The sequence below is a fragment of the Peromyscus eremicus genome, chromosome 5, assembly GCF_949786415.1.
Source record: "Peromyscus eremicus chromosome 5, PerEre_H2_v1, whole genome shotgun sequence".
In the NCBI taxonomy this organism is placed as follows: Eukaryota; Metazoa; Chordata; class Mammalia; order Rodentia; family Cricetidae; genus Peromyscus; species Peromyscus eremicus.
The window spans coordinates 31,981,626-32,007,414 of NC_081420.1; the positions used below are offsets into that span (position 1 = coordinate 31,981,626).

Consider the following 25,789-nt stretch of genomic DNA (forward strand, 5'->3'; position numbering starts at 1 on the left):
CTATGTAATCTCTGTGATAACCTTATGGAATGGGTTCTACCATTAGTTTTATTTTGCATACAAAAAAAGTACCACTCAATTAGAACAGAATTAGTAAATCCAAGTATAGGATTTGAGCATACCTCCATTTGACTTCCCAGTGTGCATTTTTATTTCATGCTGCCTGTTCTAAGCAGTAAGGAAATATGTGCTTCTGCCCATAAAAATATGCCATAAGTTTTCAGAAAGCATTGGTAGTTCATATGAGGACATTTGTATTATGAGTTGTATGTATATGTATCTGGTGTGTGATAGAAAATATAAACTGTACAATAATTCAAAATGAAGTGAATTCCAACACTTATTAGAATATAAATGTATTTTAATTACAACTAGAGTATGTTTCTGAGAAAATTTGGAGAGAAGAACAATAGGATGATTTTATGTGTGTATTTGAGATTCAGTTTTGTAGGCCTGGAGCTACACAGTAACACTATGTTGAAAATGTTTGGAATGCAGGGCTTAGCCCTTTGTTTCTTTGGAATATTTTTCACAGTGCTAACAAGTATCCATCATAAACTTCATCTTTAGTAAATGTTGATGGATACACTGAATGGCCAAACCAATCAAAACTCTACAACTGTAGTGAATGAATACTTTTTATGTGTTGATACCAACTGTCACACATCTGTATGCTTGTTGTCAGTGTTACATCAATTGGCACTAATCTTCCTTCCTTTCTTTTAACAGGTTGTTTCTATACCCTGATCACGTGTTTGCTGCATAAAGCACAATGTCTCGATCCCGGCAGCCCCCACTTGTGACAGGCATCTCTCCGAATGAAGGGATACCTTGGACCAAGGTCACAATTAGAGGGGAGAACCTGGGTACTGGTCCCACTGACCTTATAGGTAAGGGCATGGCCTCTGATGCATTGGGGCATGCTGGGTTTTATTTTGAATTGTTAAGGTAGGATACTTAGTTTTGAAGTAGTGATCTCTATAAAATGACCTGAATAAAAATGAATTCTTTTTGTTGTTGTTGTTGCATAAATCCTAAATGGTTTTATAATAAAAACCTGGAGCTAGAAAGCAGGGTGAAAGCTGAAAGATCAGAGAAGCAGAGCAAGCCACCGCCACCACCTCTTACCTCATCAACTCCTCATCCTGATAGAGCCAAACTTCCTTTCTCCTCTCACCTTATATTCCTTTCTCTACCCAGCCATATCACTTCCTGTTTCAAGCTTTCTAGTGCTGGGATTAAAGGTGTATGAATTAAAGGTGTGTGCTACCACTGTCTGGCTCTGTTTCTCTTTTAGACTAGATTAATCTCGTGTAGCCCAGTGTGGCCTTGAACTCACAGAAATTCAGACCGATCTCTGCTTCTGCCTCCTAAGTGCTAGGATTAAAGGTGTGTGACACCACTGCCTGACCTCTGTGTCTAACTCTGTGGCTACCTCTGTCCTCTGCTCTTCAGGCAAGCTTTAATAGAGTACAACAAAATATCACTACATTTTTTTTTTTTTGTGTGTGTGTGTGTGTGTGTGTAAGTCATTATTTATCAAATGATCTTTATGCCGTCTTTCTTCAAATCCTTCAGAAATTTGTCATGGCTGAGATTTGTTCCTGCTCCTTCAACTTGGAGTGTCCTGCTTATTTTGCTAATGATAAAAGCTAAATACTGCTTTAAAAATAGAAGTGAACGTTGGATAGTTGGGCTAGAGGGCGAATTTAATATATAATCTTATGATCGATATATGAACTACAAAGGAGGGTGTAGAGGTACATTCTCAGTCCATGCTGTTGGATACAGTTCTAATCTTTCACATGAGTTCATTCTAGACTTGACGTTCTTTCGACTGTTTTCATAACTAGAGTCTGAGCTGGAACTGCCTTCCCATGTTAATTGCTGATGACTAGTTTTTGACTATCCAGAAAAATTTTCTTTTGAGAGAAAGCAAATTGAAGTTTAGCATTGTAGCTAATAATTGAGGTTTGTGCTTCTCAGATAATCATCTTTGCTAGTGTTATTTAACTATATTATGTATAATTTTCTTTTGTCTCCCCCCCTACCCCCCGTAGTTTTTGATAGTTAGGAAACATCTTTTAAATTTATTCTTACAAAGATAAGTGAGTGAAGAGGATGACCTTGATCTTTTTGCCTCTTCCTACCAATTGCTGGGATTGTAGGCATGCACAACCATGCTTGATGTATGCTGTTTGAGGGATCAGACCCAGGGCTTTGTATGTGCAAGGCAAGCATTCTACTGAAGGAGCCACATTCCAGCCCTGAGTCAATGTCTTGGCTTTTGACATAGTTCAGTCCAGTTGTTTCTTTATCTGTGTTGTGGGGGAGAAACCTTGGAATGCATGAAAACATAACCATATAGATGGAATTCATTACTAAAATTGTAACCTATGGTGTCAAAATATGAGTTAACAGTCTCTGTACATTTAATCTTGCTTCATTTTTGGACGGTGCTATTTTTATGTGATCAAATGGATATTACTTTTCATAACCTTGCTGGTTTAGTTTTTACTCTGTCTCATCTGTTGCCAAGAAACCATTTTTAAAAAAGAGCAAACTCAACTTGTTAATTTCCATGTTTTAACTGAGATGACACCTGTATTAGTCAAGTTACTTTTTAAAACCTGAGGCTAAACCAGAAATGGTGGTGTGCTCATTTGAATCCAGCACTTGGGAGTCAGAGGAGGCAGATCTCCGTGAGGGTGAGCCCAGCCTGTCAACATGGAGTTCCAGGCCAGGCAGCACAACATAGTGAGACCCTGTCTCACTGAACAGTGTCAACAAAAAACTCCAGTGCTCTCCTAACAGTAAAAAATGATGCTATTATATTTCATGAGATAGATTTGTTAGTTTTTGTAAGTAAGCAAAAAATGGGCTTAAGAAATAAAGATCACATGATGATCTGTTTTCATTCTGTGATATTGAGGATAATTGTTGGAATCTGTATCTAAATTATGTACTGATTATTAATCTTTGGAGTAAAATGCAGATTAGATACTAAATCAAAGGAACCTTGAAAACAGGTATGAGCAGATGCATAACCTTGTTCTTGAGTAGTTGACGCCCCCTGTGTCTTCCTCGATATCTTTCATAGTTACTCACATGAAGTGCATTGAACTCTGCCCATTCCTCAGTTTGAATTACAGAGTTGTTACCTGGCAGGATAGTTATAAATGTGCTTTACCATACTGTGTTTCTACACCATACTCTGGCATTTAGAGTTGAGTCTGGCTGGGCATTGCTTTCAGTTGCTCCTTGTCAGGGCATGGAGATGGGCCTGAGTTGGAGTGCTGGTTTACTGGGAAGCTGAAGAATGAAAGGCTAGGATAGTGACAGTTTTGTTAGAAAAACACTAAAGCAGGTAAAATACCACTGAGCAGCTGTTGTAGAGATGTAAGAACTGAGTAATCCAGTGGTGGCCTAGAGTGCGTCTATGAGTCACTGTGTTCTAGTCTATGCATGAAATACATTCAATACCCAGTTCAGTCCACTCAGTAAGACTGTGTGTAACTGAACAGTGGAAGAAGCACATACAGATTCTTTTTAGAACATGGCTAAGTTTAGAATCCTTTAGGAAATGGTTGCTAAATGTCTCCGTGTATTTTATCACCCTGTGTCAGTAACTTCAACTTGGAATGGTAGCAGTGCTTTCTGGAAACCATTTAAGTCTTAGAGTTGAAGTAATGTGAGTGCCTGGACTTAGCTGGAATCCTTGCTTGTTCTAATTCTGCTGAGTGGGAGAAGCTTAATACAGTCTAACAGAAGTCTTAGGTGTCAGAAAGAAAACCAGGGAGATGTAGTGGAGTAGTGGTGAGTCAACAAACCCCTGTGTCTGTCAGGTACTGTCTGTCACCCCACTGCCTGTGTCTCTTGGAACAGGAAATGTGGGCTTTTTTGTTTGTTTGTTTGTTTTTAATTGTTCGTATACATGCTTTTCCTTTCAGGCTTGACAATTTGTGGACATAATTGCCTCCTCACGGCAGAATGGATGTCTGCAAGTAAAATTGTGTGTCGAGTGGGGCAAGCCAAAAATGACAAAGGAGACATTATTGTCACAACCAAGTCAGGGGGCAAAGGAACCTCAACAGTGTCTTTTAAGCTACTCAAACCTGAAAAAATAGGTAAGACTCATAGTGACTTTATCCTAAAGAAAGAATATTGGCTTTCAGGTGTTAAAACTGGTAGAATTTGTAAAACACACAACTGTCTTGTCTCATTAGATGTAGTGTGTTCATTTTGATGATACCAGGATGCATCTCAGTTTGCATTACCTTTCTGGTTCATGACTTTTGTCTTTCTCATGCTAGAGCCTTGCGGACTGGCTCTGAACTCACTGCGCACAATTCTTTGAAAGGCAGTTTACTAAGTTGCCTGTCAGTGTAAAGGTGACTGTTGTAAAAAAGTGTCTTACAACTGATAAAATCTGTCCCCTTGGCAGTTTGGAATACTAGTTTTGGCTTCTTGATCTTGAGCATATGACATTGTTTTAACACTGTTACACGGTTAAGATTCAGAGTGCTATAGCTTCTACTGTGGCCAAATCTGTGGCAGTCTTATCTGTATCATATTCCCCCTTTCTTTATGCTTTGTGTCCTTCCAAGGCCAGATGAAATGTAGCCTTCTAGCTTTCCATGCTCTTCTTTGTCCCCCTGAAGTTATGTATGCTTCCTCTCTTCTTGGGTACTTACCTCCTGCTACCTTGCAGTGCTTAAGATTTGGGTTTGAGGAACCAAACTTCAGATTCTGAACCTAGGCTCTTACCACTAATGGCTGTGTAGCGCCAATGTCTGTTTTCTGTGAATAAATGCAGAATGGTAACATCTACCTCATAGGATCAGATAAGTTAGAACATAAATGTAAAGTGTGTAGCACTTTAAAGAACAAATTAGTAATTTTAAAATTATTCCCATGGATACGTTATCTCTCAATAAAATATTGTTAGATTCCTCATTGTGATGCTGTAAGGTCTTGTATAAATAAACAAATAGAAAATTTTTGTGTACTATAAGAACAGCAGTCCTAATTAAATTCAGGCAGTGCTCTCACTATAGTGAAAAATAAGGCTTTCTTATCTATCTCAGCTCATAGAGCTTTCCTACAGTGCTGTCTTCCACAAATCCTTTTTAGACTTTCGAAATAAAAATGTAAGGAATAGAGGAAAGCTAAAATTTGAATTAGTATATGATTTATATATGTATATATAGAAATATAACACTATTTAAATATGTATATATTTTTCACATCTTCAGAAAGTAAACTCTGAAATCAAAGCATGGACCTGTTTTACAGCTTTCTGGCGGAAGTGTATACCTTTTGATAAAAGTCATATTTTATAATATTTGTTTATATAGCATATGAAGAAAATTTTGGTGAAAGTACAATTTTCTTCTGAACACTCAGCCCAGGGTATTTAGGATGGCTCATAGAAGATGCAATGCAGATAAATGACAGAGTCCCAGTGTGTTGGACTTCTGTATAAGCTTGTACAGAGCCCTTGTTAATGTCTACTATGGCTGCCGGAGTGCTCTGTTTGTACAGTCCTGTTGCCTGGTGTTCAGACAACCTTCTTCTGGGAAGCCTCAGCCTCTGCTGCTCCCGGTGCAGCCGCAGGGCACACTTGCTCCTGCTCTGTTGCAGCCCAGAGTCCCTAGAGTGGTAATGGGCATGTGCTGTACTGACTAGGGCAGTACAGAGCTTGGTCCCGTGAAGGAGAATGCTGTCTGTAGAGTTTGTATCTTGCTTACAGGTCTGTACCCAGTCAGCTTGCCCTGAATAATCTAGCCATTTCCATTATGGAAGCCATGCATTCTTTAACCATTTTAATTGTTCGTTTGATATTTTGTTGAACTTACCACATCAGCCTAAACGAGGGAAAAATGCTTTTTTTTTTTTTAAGTATCATGTAGGACTTTTCCAGCCTTCTGAATAATGAAGAGAATGAGAAATAACAAAAACTATGGGGTTTTTTGGCATAATTATTCATGAAAACATGTTAGTGTTTAGAGAGATAAACAATGTTAAAAACGAGCATTTTACCTCTAGTAAAATGACTTTAGATTATGGAAGTCAGGAAAAGAACCTTAGTATTAAATACAAGTCATACATGTGACTGCTTCTCCTTAGTCATGTTCAAGAAGCTTTCTATGGAGTAAATGCTTAGCTTGAATGTTTGAGTCTTGAGATTTTTCAGCCATTTTTTTCCCCAAATGTTGACAGAGTTCAGAGTATTTTCTTGAATAAAGAGTTATTATAAGTCATATCATTGTATCTTATGTTTAACTTTTCAAATGTTATTATCAACATAATCATTAATACTTAACAGTGTACAAATAATTTTATGTGTTATTTGGAAAACATCTTTTTTTTTTCAGAATGTTTTGTGAGTAGCTTAAAATCATCTTCGTTGAATAATATATAGTGACACCATAAACCAAGAGATGTTACTTTTGCCATTCTGTAGATTCTCAGTATTTTTTATAAAGCTGGTGGGCATGAAAAAAATTTGAGCTGTAGTGTCCTTAAATCTCTTAAAAAAATAAAGCAGTGTGGTAAGATGTAAAGGTGCCTGGATGGTCTTTATCTTATTGAATGCATGTTCCTCACTTTCACAGGCATTTTAGATCAGTCTGCAGTGTGGGTGGATGAAATGAATTATTATGATATGCGGACTGACAGGAATAAAGGGATTCCTCCCTTGTCTCTCCGTCCTGCGAATCCACTTGGCATTGAAATTGAAAAGTGAGTACCGTCTGGCTCTTTAGTTTCCAGCTTCTAAGTGTTTTATGTTCTTGCGGTGGAGGGAGTCACATTCAGGGCTGTCCTGGAGAGCACAGGTGAAGGCAACTCAGCCAAATTGGATTGTCTACTGTTATTATTTATTTTGCTTATTAATTATTATTTTTGTGGTAATATTTATGAAGCTTGATGAGTTTTGCCTCAATGTTTTCACTAGATAAAATTTTTGACAAAATTATTTTGGTTTTTTGCGGGGAGTTTACATTTTGTGATTTAAAAAAATGTTTTGAAATTTTAATAGCTACTATCTTTTTGTTTGGGGTTTTGGTTGTGGAATGAAGGGCCCTTACATGCTAGGCAACTATTGTACTATGGAGCTTCCCTGGTTTGTAACACACTCTTAATTAATGATACGAGCATGAGTACATTTTAATATGTTTAGATGATATTTAAAATCAATAGCATTATAATCTATTCATTTGCTTCACTTTTTTAGAAATATTTTAGAATAATTTGGTCCAAAGTGATCTTTTATGTTTAATAAGTCCTGCCTAAATTCTTATTTAATCCAGACTTATTTAACTGTATTTGTCAGAATTGTGCCAGTTGAGTGATACCTTGTTTTACAAGTGAATTTAAAGTTTGTTTTTCATGATCCCAAGTATGGCCACTGTCTTAGTTAGTGTTAGTTAGTGTTCTATAGCTTCTATAGCTGTGAAGAGATGCCATGGCCACAGCAACTCTTATAAAGGAAAACATTTAATTGGGGTGGCTTGTATACAATTTCAGAGGTTCAGTCCATTATCATTATGGTGGGGAACATGGCAGCCTGCAGGCAGACATGGTGCTGGAGGAGTAGCTAAGAGTCCTACATCTTGCAGGCAACAGGAAATTTACTGACAGTCACACTGAGCAAAGTTTAAGCAAAAGAGACCTCAAAGCCGGCCACCACAGTGACACACTTCCTCCAACAAGGCTATATCTATCCCAACAAAGCCACTCTTCCTAATAGTGCCACTCCCTATGAACTTATGGGACCAACTACCACAAACTACCTTTATCCTTATATCTTAAGCAAGTCATCTAACATTAATTTTATCTCATCTGTTTTCCGGCCTTAGTGATTCTGATTACAGAATTCCATGATATGAATAGTTATGGAAGGTAACAAGTTCTGTTAGTGCCTTAACCATATCCATGTTTTTGGTTTCTAAGAATGAGGAACATTTTTACTAATCTTTAAATACTGAACCTTCATGCCTACACTTGAAGATCATTAATGCTTTTGAGGGAAAGGTGCATTTTCACTGCTGTAGTATCCCTGCTCAAGGGGATGCAGGGGTGGGGAGTGGGGTGGGGGAGTGCGTTTTGGGCCAGAATTGTTTATTGAAAACCCCTGACATTTAGCAGCTTTTAGTGAGCTTGGGATGTCTAGGTAGCATATTTAAACCATGGGACATTCTAGAACTGTTTCAAGGGTTTCAGTATCCTGTAAATTAAGATTGAGACAGTTCCAACTAGAAGCACAAGGGGCTGCCAAGCATGGATAAATGAGCTTGCACTTGACAGAAAACCCATGAGTGCTGTGGGATGTGTTTCTCCACACTGTGAATATGTGTTGCTATGACTGGTTAATAAAGAAGCTGCTCTGGCCTATGGTGAGTCACGTTATAGCCAGGCAGAAAATCCAGGAGAGAGACAGGAAGAGGAAGGGCAGAGTCAGGAGTCACCAGCCAGACACAGAAGAAGCAAGATATCAAGGCAGAACTGAGAAAAGGCACCAAGCCACGAGACTCAACATAGATAAGAATTATGGGTTAATGTAAGTGTAAGAGCTAGTCAGTAATAAGCCTGAGCTAATGGCCGAGCAGTAATAATATAAGCTTCTGAGTGATTATTTTATTAGCGGGCCACGGGACTGTGGGAGCCTGGCAGGACTGGAGAAAACTTACAGCTACACATGAGGGGCTGGGAGAAAGTTAGCCCTTCATGAGCCTGCTGTGAAGCGTGGGAGGGAGGAATCATTCTGACTGATTGTCCTTTGCCCAGAGGACTGCTCACAGATGAAGGAGATTGAGGGGATGCACGTGCTGTGTAGGAGAGTCAGACAGACAGCTGTATTAGTAAGAGCTTCTGTTGCTGTGATAAACACCATGACCAAAAGCAACTAGGGAGGGAAGGGTTGATTTCACCTTACAACTCTCAGGTCACAGTCCATCACTGGGAGAAGTCAGGACAGGAACCTTGAGGCAGGAATTGATGTAAAGGCCACAGAGGAATGGTGCTTACTGGCCTGCTCTGTAGGTTGTTCAGCCTATTTCCTTACAGCACCCAGGACCTCCAGCTGTTGTGTGACAGAATTTTTCCTGGGAAGATACAACACCCATGTTTACTCGCCCCAGATAGGAATTCCATGACAGACCAAAGTATGGATACCACCAAAGTCCACTTGGTGAACCAATGAGTTTTATTGGGGTTACTTACAGGAGCAGAAATGTCTCAAAGACAGATATATTACTAAAGCGCACTCCCGTCTGGGTGACAGCTCACATAACTGGGAACCTGGAGCATACTGCACAGCCTGCAGCTAGCTCAACAGGTTGGAGAATGTCCTTTCTAGGTGCCTCAGTTGGTCTAAACCTCTTCTAGGCTGGTTTCTGCTCCTTCCAGGCAGCTGCTCTGGTCTCAGAGTCTTCTTTGAAGGTTTTCTCCTCTGAGAGTCTTCTTTGCAGCTCAACATCTCTTTGATTGAGAGGGACTCTCAGCTTTTACTGCTTACTCTGGCTCATAGGTGCCTAGTGAATCTGGTCAGTTTCAGGGATTTCCTGAAGCTATTTTTCATTGTTTACTTTCCTGCTTAAGGAGTGTTCCTGAGCGTAGAATGTTTTAATATTGGAGGAAACTGTTATACAACACTAGCCCAGGGTGGTACTACCCACAACAGGCTGGGCCCTCCCACATCAGTCACTAATTAAAAAAATGCACTATAAGCATGCCTACAGGCCTGTCTTCTGGAGAATTTTCTCATTTGAGAGCCCCTCTGTTCTCTAGCTCTTGTCAAGTTGATATAAAATCGACCAACACAACAGCCGTGTTAGGATTTGGCCTGATGCTCATTGTCCTAGTTGCTGCCCTCGTTTTCATTTTGGCGGGTATCTTTTCTGTCTTAGTTGTTCTTACTGTCTCGTCCTCTTCTTACCTTTTGACATTACTGCTGCCAGCCACAGAGCGGTTTGGTGTGAACCATGTCTAGTGGCATTTGTAAAGTCATGAAGGCAGGCAAAAAAAAAAAAAAAAACCCAAACAAACAAACAAAACAACAACAACAACAAACGGCATGGCGAATGGCTCAACTTGCTTCAAAATTCCTTTACCTTTCTCTGAAGAGGTAGTGTTGTGTGACTTGGAACCAAACCTTCTGGCTTTTAATTAGGCATCCAGGGCTTACTACTGATCGCTTAAGATCAGGCCTTCTTCCCTTAGGCTGTTGTGAGGGCTGTGCATGAGGACAGGTGGGCACTGCAGCCATAGTGAGTTGTGTGCTTATTATTGCCATGATACTTTGCTTCTCCCTGACTCAGGACAAAAATCTTTTAAATAAATATTGTAGTTTCGTTCTATTGCTATGATAAAATACCCTGACTGAAAAGCAGCTTAGGGGAGAAAGAGTTTATTTATTTGACTTAAAATTCCAGGTTATAATCAATATAGTATTGTGGGGAAGTCAAGGCAGGAACTGAAAACATCATGAAGGGTTTTAGTAGGCTCAAGCATGGCAAACATGGCTCTGGCAGTCCTTCCCCCCACCCCCCATTCCCTCTTCCTTATTAAACTGTTAGATTACATTCCTAAAGCTAGCCACCAAGGTCTATTCCCTTATTTGGACACTTTCTTATTCCAGACTCATTCCTGAGGCTGACCACCAAGGTCCAGGTTTCAAAGTCTTGACTCCAGCAATCAAGAGCCCCCTTTTGGCTACCCTAATTAACATGCCCAATCAAAACAATTCAGCTCATCCTAACATGGGAACCCCTTTTGCTCTTTATAAACTGCCATGTGCCTATGGGACGTGCCTGCCTCCACCTTATCCAGAGGCAGTCTTTTTTCCCTCCAGGGCAAATATCCCTTCACTCTCCTCTCCCTTTACCCTTTTCTTCTTTCTCTTGTCTCCCATCCCCTGTCTTTGCCCCTGCAGGGCAAATAAGTCTCTTGTGCTGAGAACTTGGTCTTGGTGTATCCTGCGCCAACTCTGGTCCTTTTACATTATATCCACAGTCATGTACAAAGTAAGAGTGCTTGTTGCTCAGTACTCAGGTAGTTCACTCTTAAGCAGTCCAGCTCATGACATGGCACTGCCCACATTCAAGGTAGTTCTTCCCACCTCCATTAACAATCAAGACAATCCCCCATAGACATGCCTTCCAAGGTGATTCTAGGATGTGGCAAGTTGACATTTAAAACTATCACAAGTAAGTTTATACAGTAATAAACTGTTAAAATTAAAAATAGATATTATTTATTCAAATAGGTTTTCTCCCCTCCCCCTCCTTCTCTATTGCTCCCTCCTTCCCACCTAAGAAACCTCCATGGATTTTACTGAATTCTGTTCCTTGAGGATTTGTTTCTCCTTTTGGTGTGCTGGAAGTGGAACTAAGCATGAGCTCTATACTGAGTCCTACCCTGGCCCAGGTAGAAAAAGACAGAGGGGAAGGAGAGGCAGAATGTCAAACACTAGTCTGGGGCTGTTTTCCTAACCCACTTTATAGTGTTTAGTAAAACCCTTTGTCCCTGTAGAGAGTGATGTTGCGTTCGGATTAGAATCCTTACTGCCTTTGGTTTTATTGTGTTGTGTATGAATTTCTTAAGTCATTTAAGAATTTTAAACCATTAAGTGAGGAACATGGGGATTTTACTATTATTTGCTAGTGGAAAAGTAGTAATTAACAAGGTCTGAAGAAGTATAAATGCATAGTATAAAATAATCAACTGTGGTCCTAGTGACTCCTCGGACTAGTGGGAGGCGGCCTTTGGAAGATGAGTCAGTGCCTGGTAATTGGCCTGTGAGTGTTAGAGGTTCACTGTAGCCACTTGGTGTACAGTGGAAGGGTGAGGAGCCCTGTGGTGCTGTGCCTGCTTTCTTTGACTATGAAAAAGCGAGTGAGAATAACATAATATAGGCTCCTTGTTGCTTTTGGTATGAGTCAGGTTTTAATATATTTTATTGGTGGACCCAGCATGCATGCCGTCATCTTTCAGCCCACAAGTTTTTAACAACTGGCATTTATTGGTGTCTTTGACTGTTAAAGTCCTTCATGTCCCTAAATTTTTAACTAATGTTTTTGCACACATGGTGCCATGGTACGTATAAAAATGTTACTAATTGCTCTGAAAAGGTAACTTCACTTTGACCGAGACTAGGCTTTGCTTGTAAAAGGTCTGTATTTCTGATTTACTGTGCTGGTTGTCACAAATATATATGTTCTTGCCTGGTTTCAGTTATAATGGATACAAACTATTTAAGCTGTAAAATAAGATAAAAATAGGCTCCTAGTAAGTGAAAGTCTTCACTAGATTTTGTTTCTTGAAAGTCCTGTTCGCCCAAGGAGAATGTTTATCGAGAAAGTCTTGGCAGTGGTGCTTGTATGAAGCGAAGGCAGTGAAATGGAGTGTGGCTCCTGTTTTCAATCACCTCCCATTTCTGAGTGAGCCATTACTGGGGAATGGTGTCTAGAGCGTTCAGTTGATGCATACGTGCTATCTGTTTTATTTCTACATGGCTTTTGGGCAGTGTACATCTGGCTCTGTTCTTATTGGGTCAGATCTCCAACAGAAAGAAATAGTGAGCAGTTTCCCCAGGTCATTTAGAAAGCTGCCTTTACAAAAAAGACAGGGTGACAGCAGAGTCGTTCCTAGGAAGATCATAGAAGTGTCTCGAATTTACCTTTTAGAATTTTGTAGAAGTAGATATATAGTATAGAGCCTAAGTACAGAAACTATACCAGATAAAATAAAACTTTTCCTATAATATTTAATGTAACATTGTAAATTATGTTGTTGAAATTTAAAGCCAAGAGAAACGAGTGTAGCACATACCTTCAAAGAGCAGCGTCAGGCCATTAGCTGTCAGCAGCCCTCCTGCCCTCCATCGCCACATCAAGGAAAGTGTGCAAGCCCACAGCGTGTTCTCTAGTATGTGTTTTATGAACATTCCTGTTATGTATCTGTCTACTTGGTCAGATGCCTGAGGCTGACCCTTCTAAGATGAATTCTGAGTTTACACTGCCATCTAATGGAAACAGTTTTAGGGGCAGCAAGAGTCGCTAGTGATGAAACTGCTTTGATTCCTTCATGAAAATATCTTGCGAGTTTTCATGGTGCCTCCCAGTCTCTCCTTCCCAGCTAGTGGGGAAAGTGCAGATGGAGTCTGAATACTCATCTATGGCTGTTGTAAAGAAAGTGGAGTGCCACTCTCCCTTAGAAGAGCCCACATCATACTCTGTCAGATGCGTTATACTCTTCTTGGTCCCTTCTCCTCTCTAAACCATGTGTCCGTCTGTGTTGAAGATGTCTTTTAAGAAACCCAGCTCTGCTTCACAGTAGCTCATCCTGAAATTCTTTTCTGTGTTGAAGGCCAGGATCCAGTTTACCCGAGTTAAGGTCTTAAAAATGTAAGGGAACTTCTCAGGTTGCTGCGGTGGCTGTTGCCTCTGACATGACTGCATTAGGAAGGACAGATAAAGGGTTCCAATGATCTCAACCTCATTTTCAGGTTACTGGCATGAGCTCGAGGTTTCAAAAGAGGCAGGATTGGGGTAAGGGACAATAGATGTATATGATTAGCCCTGGCCAAGGTGTGCTCTGAATGGTTACTGTTTCAGTTTAGATTCTGCAAGGTTGTTGGAAGAAGTTCTTGTCTGGTGAGTGGGTCAGTCTGCAGTCTGCTTCCTAGAAGGTGATTGCTTTTGCTCCAGGATGCAGCTTTGCTGTCATGGACAACAGTACTTGTCTGGGGGTGATTTCCTGGGTGACTGCAGATTTAGGGTAAGGACTCTTCTGCCTTCAGTTATCTTGTGGGCCTAAGTAACGAGTCAGGACAAAACCAGTTCTTTTTTTCTGTCCATCTGTTTTTTGTTTGTTTGTTTGTTTTGTTTTTTTGAGGTGAGGGTTTCTCTGTGTGTCCTGGAACTTGCTCTGTAGACCAGGCTCAGAGATCTGTCTGCCTCTGCCTTCTGATTGCTGGGATTAAAGGCATGTGCCACCATGTCTGGCCTGCAAAACCAGTTTCTAAATGCCCGTTAAAGCCTACAATATGATATAGTAGCTAACAGGAAAGATAGTCTGTCACCATCTACCCACCCTGTAACAGTGAGCCTAACAAGTGTTGATCATGGCTGGGAGAAGGAGGCAAAAGTATTACCTTGGAGTGAAGATGAAGCATTGGTCACAGTGAGGCTCCTTTGTGTGTGTGTGTGTGTGTGTGTGTGTGTGTGTGTGTGTGTGTGTGTGTTGTATATGTAATACTCAGATACTAAGACTCCGGACATAAATGTAGAAACGCTGGAACTGTCTGTGTTTTCTTTTAGCATAGGAGTAGTTCTCATTGAATAAAATGTAAATATCTATAAAGTGATGTCCTGTTTATACCTTATAATTTGGCTTGGGCAGTTTATCAGGCCGGGGAAGCATTTTTGATAAAGGGTTCTGCAAATAAGAGAAAAAAATACACACAAGTGTGATGTGTACCAGAGAATATAATCACTTTGAGGCTCTGACACTTCTAATGTGAGAACTAGAGTCGCAGAAATGAATCTTAAGAGATAAGCAGGTTCAGTACAGGGAAACCCTTGAGTGTGGAGCTGCGAACTTGGACTTCATCAGGCGAACAGGGAGGTGGGCCAGCAGCAAAGCTTGCAAAATTGCATGACTAGGGGCAGGGTCCAGTCACGGTAGATACAGTGTGAACTTTTCCTGGGGAGCAATGAACGTCTCTTCACCTTAGATAGGACAATGACAGGCCAGTGTTCCCCTCAGATAGGACAGTGACAGGTTAAAGAAATGATTCCACCTGCACTGGTTAATTTTAAATGTCAGCTTGCCACAACAATGTTTACACGGTAGGAAATCAGCTGTAATATAGAAAGTATATTCCATACTGCGTTCAAATATGTTCTTGATAGCTTATTGTATATAAACATTTTAGTTTATTGTGTAGTACTTGGTGATGCTAGTATCAGTATCAGTTGTAATGAATTTTAACTCTTTTTCTCTCTAGAAGTAAACTTCCTCAGAAGGACTTAGAACTGTTGTTCCATGGCATGAGTGCTGATTTTACAAGTGAGAATTTTTCAGCTGCCTGGTATCTGATAGAGAATCACTCCACCACCAGGTTAGTGGACTTCAGACCCTGAACTCTGAGGGGCTTCAGACAACGGGCTTGTGCAGTAACACTGACGTAAGTCTGGCTTTGCAGATGGTAACATAGCTGTAGGTTTGTGAGTTCTTTAACTTTGGTGAGTTCCTGACAGTCAGTTTATCTGTTTCCTTGTTTGTAAAATGGCATTCTTAGATTTTTATTCCTCACCCCACCATTTGATGTTTCATTATTTGTGCAACTCATTAACGTTTTGTAGAAATAAAATGGTATGGTCTTATTTGTTGCTTTATTACAAATGTTAAGCTAGCATACACAATAGCGGGTTTCATCATGCTGCTTCACACATGTATCTCATGTGCTTTGCCTCTTGCTTCTTGTTTAAATTGTGAGTTGACCACAGGCTTAAGGTAATTTTGTCATTAAGGACAGAGGACTGTATTGAGGGTGAGATGAGCATTGTGCTCAGTGTTCCAGGATACTTGCATGAGTGAGTGGAGAAATCTACCTTTGAACAACTGCCCCTTTGAACTGCTAAGTGGGCCAGCTGGGTCTCCTGTCAGTAATAGAGACTCAGAACCTCTGTCTGCCAATCATATATATTATAATATCTACATTTGTACTTCTTAGGGGCCTGACTACTTGGAATTATCATCTGAAGCTGTAAGACTTGTTTTATATCTGTCAGGCATCACAATAAATAAAAGGTTTAAGTCTAGATAAGAATTTGAAAGATTTTTGTTTTTATGTGGTTATTAATGTATATGCTTCACAGAACCTTTAGCATTCCTATTGCTTTACACTTAATGAAATCTTGTCAGGAATCTCAGACAGTTGATTTCTTTTAATTGATTTCAGTTTTGAACAGCTCAAGATGGCAGTCACCAACCTCAAAAGGCAGGCCAATAAGAAGAGTGAGGGCAGTCTGGCCTATGTGAAGGGTGGCCTCAGTACCTTCTTTGAAGCTCAAGATGCTCTCTCAGGTAAGGCAACCCTGAGAACCATCTGCTGGGACTTCCACTGTGGAAACCTGACACTGTGCTCCCTCGTGTTTATGGGGTGTGACATTCAGTCTGTATTTATAAAAGTAGAGGTTTAAAACGTTCCATAAATATTTGTTGCAGACTAAGCGGGAATCTCTTTGAAGACAAATACTGTAAATATTTGTCTCAAAGGGTCTGTTGACCCATCTTACATGTGAAACAGGAGACTCCTATACCTCTCCTTGATGCTCAGTCTTTGGGGCTGATAAGAAATTGAATCCCAATGGGCAAAATTCTAGAATTCTTAAAATCCTTTTACAGACATCTTATTCATGTGCCTAATTCTAAAAATGTTCCCCATTATGTGTTTCATTTGTGAAGGACTGATGATAATGTGGCATTGTTTTTAGCTATTACCCCAGAGGCCCCCAACATACACAATCAACTGCCTGCTCTCTGACATCATCATTACAAGAAAGGAAAATTATGTTATCAAGAGCTTTAGATATTGCACTGAAAGACATTGAGTAGGATTCTAAAAACTGCCTTTAGTTTTTTTTGTATATAATGAGTTCATTTGTATATAGTGAGAATACAATATGTATTTTTATATATTATTAGTATATGTAAATAAACATGAATAAAATTTACCGTAATTGCTTTTGAAAATGAAGGTCCCTATAACTAATTACTTATATGCTATTAATAATTCATCTGTTCATTTATTTAGGTGTGGTGTGTGTGTGTGTGTGTGTGTGTGTGTGTTCACCATAGCACTTGTCCAGAAGTTGGAGAACAACTTGTGGAAGTTAGTTCTCCTTCCATCATATTGTGCCTAGGGTTGAAACCCAGATTGTGAGGTTTGGTGGCAAGCACTTGTGCCCACTGCGCTATTTTACCCGTCCATAACTCTCCATCTTTCTTCACTGTATATTAAAAGGCTGCACCTTCTTCAGAAAGACGGATTTCTAATACTTAACATCTATTAAGAACTCCTTGTTTTTTAACAATCAAATAATTCTGTCCCTCTCTTCACTAAGTGTGTATCTCATGTCACCCCTTCCTTGTAGGTGGAGGTAGGACTTTGTTTGGGTGACATGTACATGCTGGGAGGGAGTAGAACAAGGAGAGTCTCTTCTTGGATGATCCATGGTGCCCTATAATTACTGATGTGCCATTGCTATCTCTCTGCATTACCAGTAGTAGTTCTTATGGCAACAAGAGAGCCCTGAGCTTGTGTGAATAGTTTTGTGTTGTAAGATCTATACAATGTTTACCAGACATTTACTCTAGAAGAATGTTGGGAGCTTCAGATTTAGCAAAGATCATACTGACTAACTGCTAGTAATTTAATGACTTATCATGGTCAATTTAAAAAAGTTAGCAACATGCCATAAATTTGGCTTCTCTGTTTTTTTTATAGAAAGAGAAAGCATATTGTTGACAAACAGAAATAACTAACAAGAGTTACTTATTGGTGGAGGTAATCATATTAACATTGTGATGTATTTTCTTTTGGTCTATTTTTCTTTGCTAATGTTAAGCATATGTTAAAATGAGATCATACCATATATAGAGTTGTATGTACTAGAAACCTTTTGTTTTTTCATTAAGATATTTTACCTGTTTATATTCATTGTGCAGAGTTGTGTGTGTGTGTGTGTGTGTGTGTGTGTGTGTGTGTGTGTGTGAGAGAGAGAGAGAGAGAGAGAGAGAGAGAGAGAGAGAGAGAGAGAGATCAGGATCTGCTTATTTCACTTAATAAGATCTCCAGTATGTCTGTTTTCCTGTAAAGACACAATTTTGTCCTTAACTGTGACTGAAGAAAATTCTGTTGTTTATCTGTGTCTATCTCTCTACGTATCTTATCATCTATCTAATCTATCACATTTTCTTATCTTTGCATCTGTTGTTGGACACCATGCCAATTTGATAACTTGGCTATTGTGAGTTAAACTGCAGTAAACACGAATTTGCAGGTCATCTCTCTGGTATGTTGACTTAGATTCCTTTGGATGTATTCCCAGAAGTGGTATATCTGGATCGTATGATAGCTCTATTTTTAATCTTTTGAGCAATCTTCATAATGACTGCACTGGTTTACATTCCCAGCAGTGTATAAGGGCTCTTTCTCCTGCTAAACCCTTGCATCCTTGCCAGCACTGTTTGTTGTTTGTCTTTCTTAATGGCCACATTCTGATGAGTGAGGTGGAATCTCAGTGTAGCTTCCATTTGACTTTCTCTAAGGACTGAAGTTGGTAGTCATTTTCTCCTGTGTCTGTTGGGCCTTGACACTTCATCTTTTGAGAAGTGCCCTCTCCTTTCTTTTTCCATTTATCAGAATTATATGGGATTTGATACTTATTTTTTTTTTTAGTTCTTTACATATTCTAGATATCAATACCCTGTAAGATGAATAATCAGCGAAGATTTTCTACATTCTGTAGATTATTTTCTTTACTGTGCCAATATTTGTAATTTCATGCAATCCCATTTGTCAAATCCTGGTTTTATTTTCCAAACAATTTTAGTCATTTTCAGAAACTCCTTGCCAATTCTGTATTTTAAAGGGTTTTTCTCTTTGTCTTTGATCAATTTCACAACTTGAGGGCTTACAGTAAGGTCTTGATCCTTTTTGTGCAGGGTGTTTCGTTTTTTTAAGTAGGTGAGAGATAGGGATGTAGTTTCATTCTGTGGATATCCAACATGTAGATATCATTTTCCCAGCACCATTTGTTGAAGAAGCTGTATATGTCTCCAGTATATGTCTTTGACACATTGGTAAAAAATTAGGTAGCTGTAGCTGTGTGGATTTATTTTGGGGTCCTCTATTCTAGTCCATTAGTTTGTCTGTTTTTGTGCTAGCTGCATGCTGTCTTTCTTATCATGGCTTTACAACTTCGGTAATATGATACCTCCATTTCTTCTTTTTGCTCAGGATTGCTTTGGCTACTCAAGAGTGTTTTGTGCTGCCCTGTGAAACCTAGAATTATTTATTTGTGTAGAGAATGATAATTGAATTTTGATAGAGTGCATTGACTGTGTAAATAGCTTTGATTAACATAGCCATTTTCACAGTACTGATCCTGTCACTGTGTGAGCATGGGAGAGTCTTCCATTTTGTAATTGTCTCTTCATTTTTTCTTCCTAGTGTTTTGAAGTTTTCACTGAAGAGCCCTTCTAGTTTCTTGGGATTATTCCTAGATTTGTTTCATTTTGTTCAGTTATGGGGCCATTGTGATTGGAATTCTCTTTTTCTGATTTCTATTTTGTCCAGTTCATTATTGGTATATGTATATTAAAGTGACTGACTTTTGATATTGATTTTTATATCTTGCCACTTTGCTGAAAGTGTTTCTAAATCTAAGAGATTTCTGGTAGAGTCACATCTTTTAAATATAGGATCTTACAACACACACGTGCATGTCTGTTTATCCCAGAGAGGGAACCAATGACATTGCAAAGTAATGATTGCAACAAGTCAAACTTGGTGAACCATGAGTTATTATTGAGTTTACTAACAGAAGTATGGATGAGGATTGCTTAGAGGAGCAGGGGTGACTCAAAAATCCAACTGCATCACCAAAAAGCTAATCCCAACATTTGTGACAACTCCCAAAAGTGCCTCCTTGGTGCTCTCTGCTCAGCTTGCAGGTAGCTGTACAGGTTGAAGAAACCCTCTCGAAGGAGCTTAGCTGACCAGTCTCCCCCAGCACTTATTAACTCTGTCCCTAAAGCCAAGCAGGGTCTTTTGAGAGACACTTTCACATTTCCAGTTTTCCAGCCGTGACGGTTTTTTGTTTGTTTGTTTTGCTTTTTGTCTTCTGAGTTTCATGAGCCTCCCTTTCTGTTCTGGAGAAAGCATTCCTACAACAATTGCACACAGTGATAATTTAATTTCTTCCATTCCTATTTCTTTCCCCTTGATTTCTCTTGCTCCCTCCACCCCCAGCTAAGACTTCAAGCACTGTACTGAATAACAGTGGAGAGAACCAAACAGCCTACCCCAGCCCTGACTTTAGAGGGAATGCTTTCCACCTTTTCTTATTTACCATAATGTTGGCACAGCTTTGTTGGATATAATCTTTATTCTAGGGAATGTTTCTTCTATTCCTTTTTCTCTCCCCACCCCCTTATTGTAAAGTGACATTGAACTTTGTCAGAAGCCATTCTATGTTTATTTAGATGAACTTGTGATTTTTTTCCTTGAGTCTATTCATGTGCTGTATTACTTTTGTTTGAGAATTTCATAAATGCATATAATATGTTTTGATTTAATTCACCTGCATTCTGTCCCTTCCAGTTTCTCCCCTATTCCCTTTATCACTTGTTTTCTCCAAACTCCGTGTGCTCTTTTTTAACTCCTTTAAATCAGTTAGTCTATTTGGTTCTACCTGTATGTTCATGGGTAGGTGAGGGGCATCTAATGGAGAATGAGTAGCACTCAGGGCCTGTATCTCTGATCAGCACTATCTGCTGTAGTGGTTTGAATGAAAAGTCTCCCACCATCTCAGACATTTGACCTAGTTGGTGGTGCTGTTTGGGGATGCTCAGAAGGTGTGGCCTTGTTGGAGAAAGTGTGTCACTGGAGACAGGCTTTGAGGTTTCAGAGCTTTACACTATTCCCAGTATGCTTTTTTGTTTTATGCTTTTAGTTCAAGATGTGAGCGCTCAGCTTCCTTCTCTTGCAAACATACCTTCACTCTGTCATCATGGACTCCTAACCCTCTAGAGCCATAAGCCCAAGTAAACCCTTTCTTTTATAACTTGCCTTTGTCATGGTGTTTTATCATAGTAGTAGAAAAGTCACTGATACAGCCTTCCCTCCACAACATCTATCAATTTCCAATAGCTCCTCAGATAGGGGTAGAGCTTCATGACCACTTTTCCATATCTGTATTGGCTTGATATTGCATAGGTTTTGCTCATGCAGTCCCAGCCCCTGTGAATTCATGTGTGCAACAGAGTTGTCATATCTGACAAATACTGGTTCACTGCAGATGTCTATTCCTGCTGGCTCTTACAATCTTTTTGTGCCTTCTTTGCAAAGATTCTTTAGCCTTGGAGAAGGAGCTCTGATGCAGATGTCTAATTTAGACCTGAGCAGTTCAGTTCCCTTGCTCATCGACCAGTTGTAGGTCTCTATATTGAGAAGTGCACTAATCTATGCATATAAACATAAGAACTTAGGGGGCAGGTTATTACAATGGCCATTTTGCAGAATACTAGTACTTGGTTCTTCTCTACGGCCTGTGACGTTGCCAGCCGTGGTGTTTTGCCCCACTTATCAGTCAGATACAAGTTCTGGCAGAAAGTGGTTGATTACTCCCATGGCATTCATGCCACTGTTGCACCAGTGGGCATATTTTGCCAGTTATTGTGGCTCACAGAATTCACATCCAGGTAAGAATGTCGATGAGGTTTCTTCAACAAGCATGTATAGCACCTTCCAGCACTATGAAAGAAAGCTAGATAGTAGAGACGATGTTTCTAGGTTAGTACCAGCATGATTTTTCCATGTCTTTCATCAGGTTCAGGAGGGAACCAAGAACAATGACAGTAGGAATGGTAATGAGAAAAAAATATTTTGGAGGGGTTCTGTGGGACCCCATTGACCAACAACTTGAACAGAAGTGGACCACACCCTGCACTCAAGTTTTTATTTGATAGTCTATGGCTTCTGGCATTGTGCCGCCTGCCCCCCCCAACTGTAGAGTAACACTCCACTGTGTTACCTGTACATGTGTGCATGCATGCATGTGTGTAGATATGTACATGTATAGATGTATATGTTTTATGAAGGTTCTACAAGAATTAAGTTTCCATATTGCATTTTCAAAGATCCTGTGCTAGTTATCTCTTTCCATGTCTTATGATGAAATCTTTGATCATTGAAATTGAGTTTTATTCAGAGGAGAGATAAGGATTTATTTACATTTTTTCTACACATAGCTATCCATTTTAACCAGCACTATTTATTGAAGATGCTGTATTTTCTCCAGTGTGTAGTTTTTGGCTTCTTTGTAAAAAATCAAGTATAGATACATAAACATATCCAGGTCCTCAGCTCAATTCCATTGATCGGTGTTTCTGTTTTCAGTCAGTTCTATGCAATTTTTAATACTCCTGCTCTGCAGCAGAGCTTAAAATGAGAGATGGTGATACAGTTCTTTTTATTTTTCAGGATTGTTTTGACTACTCTGAATTTGTGTTTGTTTCTATATAAAACTTAAGATCTTTTTCAATTTCTGTGAAGAATTGTGTTAGAGGATTGATAGGAATTGCATTGACTCTGTAGATTCCTTTTGACAGGATGGCCATTTTCATAGGTCTTTCCATCTTCTGGTATCTTCTTCAGTGTCTTAAAGGGTTTATTATATGTCTTTCAATTTCAGTGGATTTATACCAAGATTCTGGTTTTTTTGTTGTTGTTATTTTTATTTTTTGTGGCTATTATAAATGAGATTGTTTCTCTGATTTTTCATTGTGTTTGTTGTTAGTGTAACCAACCCCAATATACCAGAATTTCAGTTACAAGTATTTTTCTATACTTGATTTATCAGTGTTTTTGAGATTGGCTAGTTTATATTTTATAATATATTTTAAAACCAATTTCAAGTAGCATGTTTTTTTTCCCTTTATGCCTTTGTGTAAGTCCCTTTCTTAAGACCATTTACATTTGTAACTATAATACTTCTCCAACAACTAATAAAATTAGCAAGAATTCGTCTTCATTTTCAGCTCATCTCTTGAACTGGAGTAGTTCCTCTTATTCCCTACCCTTTTAATTTTCATGTCATTGAAGAAGCAAGGCCGTTTACCTTGTATGGTGTTCCACTCTGGGAATCCACTGACTTCCGCCCCATGCTGTCATTTACTGTCACTGCGTTTCCTAATCTCAATTTTAGTGTCTTGGTCTGAGATCATGTTGTTCTTGTTACACCAGAGGGCTTAGTGTGTGGCAGGGCTGGTGATGGGGATGGTTAGGCTTCATCAGTCTCTCTCTCTCTCTCTCTCTCTCTCTCTCTCTCTCTCTCTCTCTCTCACACACACACACACACACACACACACACACACACACACACACACAGAGTTTCTGTTGTCTATATCTTATTTTTTTTTTAGTTTGGCAAATACAGAATTTCCTAGAAAAAAAATTTTTTTCTTTAGTATTGCATTATAATTTTCAAATTACTTAAAATCTGGGTTATAGGCCTTGTCATGGTCTGTTTAGTTTATCTGTATATATTATTTTACTTTTTTCCTTTTATTAAAAATAGATTTTTTTCTCATAAATATATCCTGATTACAGTTTTTCCTTCCTCTACTCCTTCCTATCCCCCTCCTATCTGGACCCACTCCCCTCCTTTCTCTCCTTAGAAAAGAACAGGCTTCTAAGAGATAACAACCAAATATAACAAAATATAATGAGATAAAACAAAAATCATCACATTGAGGCTGGACAAGGCAACCCAACAGAATTAAATGAGCCCCGAGAGCAGACAGAAGAATCAGAGACCCACTCATTCACACACTCAGGAGTCCCACAAAAAACACTAAGCTGAAAGCTATAATAGATACATAGTGGACCTAGTGCAGGCATGTTTCAGCCCTGGGCATGCTGCTTCAGTCTCTGTGAGTTCATAGGAGCTTTGCTCAGCTGATTCAGAGGGCCTTGTTCTCCTGGTGTCCTCCATCCCTTCTGGCTCTTATACTCTTTCTACCTCCTCTTGGGGTTGTCTGAGCTTGGAGGTAGAGGGTGAAGGGGGATTTGATGTAGACATCCTATTTAGAGCTATGCATTTCAAGGATTCCCTCTGCATAATGTCTGGCTGCAGGTCTCTGCATCTGTTCCCATCTGTTGCAGCAGGAAGCATTTCTGATAATGACTGAATAAGGCACCGATCTATGAGTATAGCAAAATATCATTCAGAGTCATTTTATTGCTACATTCTTTTAGTAGAACAGTAGTATTTGGTTTTACTATAGTTCCCTGGGCTATCTAATTTCAGGTTCTCTATCACCCAACCAGTGTCCATCTCCTGGAGTGAGCCTTAAGTCAGATTAGATGGTTATTCTCACAAGATTTGTGCCACCTTTGTGCTAGCATATCTTGTAGGCAGAATACAATTGTAAATCAGTCGGTTTGTAGTTGTATTGGTGTTCACTTTTCTCCTTTGGTAGCATGCAAAGTATGTAGGCAGATTTTTCTGTCCCTCCTGCCGGCTCCCAAATCACTCACTACACAGAGACTTTTTACTAATTAAGAAAGCTTGGCCGATAGCTTTGGCTTGTTTCTAACTCATGTAACTTACCCATTTCTATTAATTTACTTTCTGCCTCGTGGCTTTATTACCTTTACTTTGTACTGCCCATGCTGCTTTCCTGCTTCTTCCATCTCTGGCTGGTGACTCTCCATGTCTCGGCCCTTCTTCTTCTCAGCATCCTCTCTGCTCCCCAAATCCTGCCTATTGGCATACAGCTTTATATCAAACCAACCTGAGTGACAAATCTTCACAGTATACAAAAAACAAGAGTACCGTCTTGTAGCAAAGATATTAATACGTAGGGATGAAGGCTCTTTGTAGATGTCAGCTTGACTTCTCCATGTTCAGTGAGTTGTGTAGTTGTTGGCCTCAGCAATTGGATCCACTTTTCAATTTGTGGAGAGCAATCCATTGTCTTGGCAGTCAGCAACTCAATTGAGTTCAACCCAGTCTTGACACTGGAAGCCTTGTTTTGTAACAAGAGATGTCCAGTTGGGACTCCGTCTCTCTCATTATTAGAAGACCTCACTAGAATTGCCTTCATACATTTTGGGAAGTTTCCACTGTACTAGGTTTCCATACCGTCCCTCAAATGTCCCTTAATTCCAGCTGTCTCTTCCTATATTCCCTCCCTCAACCCTATCTCTCCTCCCCATATGATCTTCTCATACCTGTCCCCCCTAGTCCATCTATAAAATCTGTACTATGCTTCCTCCCAGGGAGATCCATGTGTCCTCCCAAGTCTCTTCCTCTGTACCTAATATCTCTGGGTCTATGGTGCTGTGGATATCGCTCTGTATAAATAAAATGCTGATTGGCCAGTAGCCAGGCAGGAAGTAAAAGTGGACAAGCATAGAAGAGAATTCTGGGAACAGGAAGGCTGAGTCAGGAGATGCTGCCAGCCGCTGCCATGAGTACCAACATGTAAGCCATGAGCCATGTGGCAAGGTATAGATTTATAGAAATGGGTTAATTTAAGATAGAAGAACTAGATAACAAGAAGCCTGCCACGGCCATACAGTTTGTAAGCAATATAAGTCTCTGTGTATTTACTTAGTTGGGTCTGAGCAGTGCAGGACTGGCGGGTGAGGGAGATTTGTCCTGACCGTGGGCTAGGCAGGACTGGAGAAAACTTCAGCTACACTATGGATTATAGGTTGCTTATCATTTATTTAATGGCTAATATCCACATATAAGTGAATACATACCACATTTTATATTTTTACATTAGTTCTTGTATTGGTGCCCTTTTTTTTGGCCTCCTTTTAAAATATGTAATATTTGCTCTTAGACTAGTAGTTTGCATCAGTTTTGTCTTTAAATTGTGTTTCTGACTAACTTTACTGTCAACAGAGTGTGATTTTTTTAGTATATGCCAATTTTACAACCAGTGTCTTCAGTTCTCAAAAACAGTATTTTAGATGTCA

At 39.5% G+C, this 25,789-nt stretch overlaps 1 protein-coding gene across 3 annotated transcripts in view; it reads left to right on the top strand.

Annotated features, from left to right (window-relative positions):
- The first annotated feature begins 733 nt into the window (after positions 1–733).
- Exoc2 (exocyst complex component 2) overlaps positions 734–25,789 on the top strand; it is a 137,722-nt gene continuing 112,666 nt past the window's right edge. For all 3 annotated transcript variants that reach the window (XR_009379308.1, XM_059263224.1, XM_059263225.1), the window contains exons 1-5: positions 734–890; positions 3,951–4,127; positions 6,618–6,744; positions 15,014–15,127; positions 15,971–16,095. Coding sequence is in view for 2 of the 3 variants with exons in the window: in XM_059263224.1 (XP_059119207.1) it covers positions 773–890; positions 3,951–4,127; positions 6,618–6,744; positions 15,014–15,127; positions 15,971–16,095 (661 nt within the window). In the remaining variant the exon portion in view is untranslated. The remainder of the gene's footprint in view (positions 891–3,950; positions 4,128–6,617; positions 6,745–15,013; positions 15,128–15,970; positions 16,096–25,789) is intronic.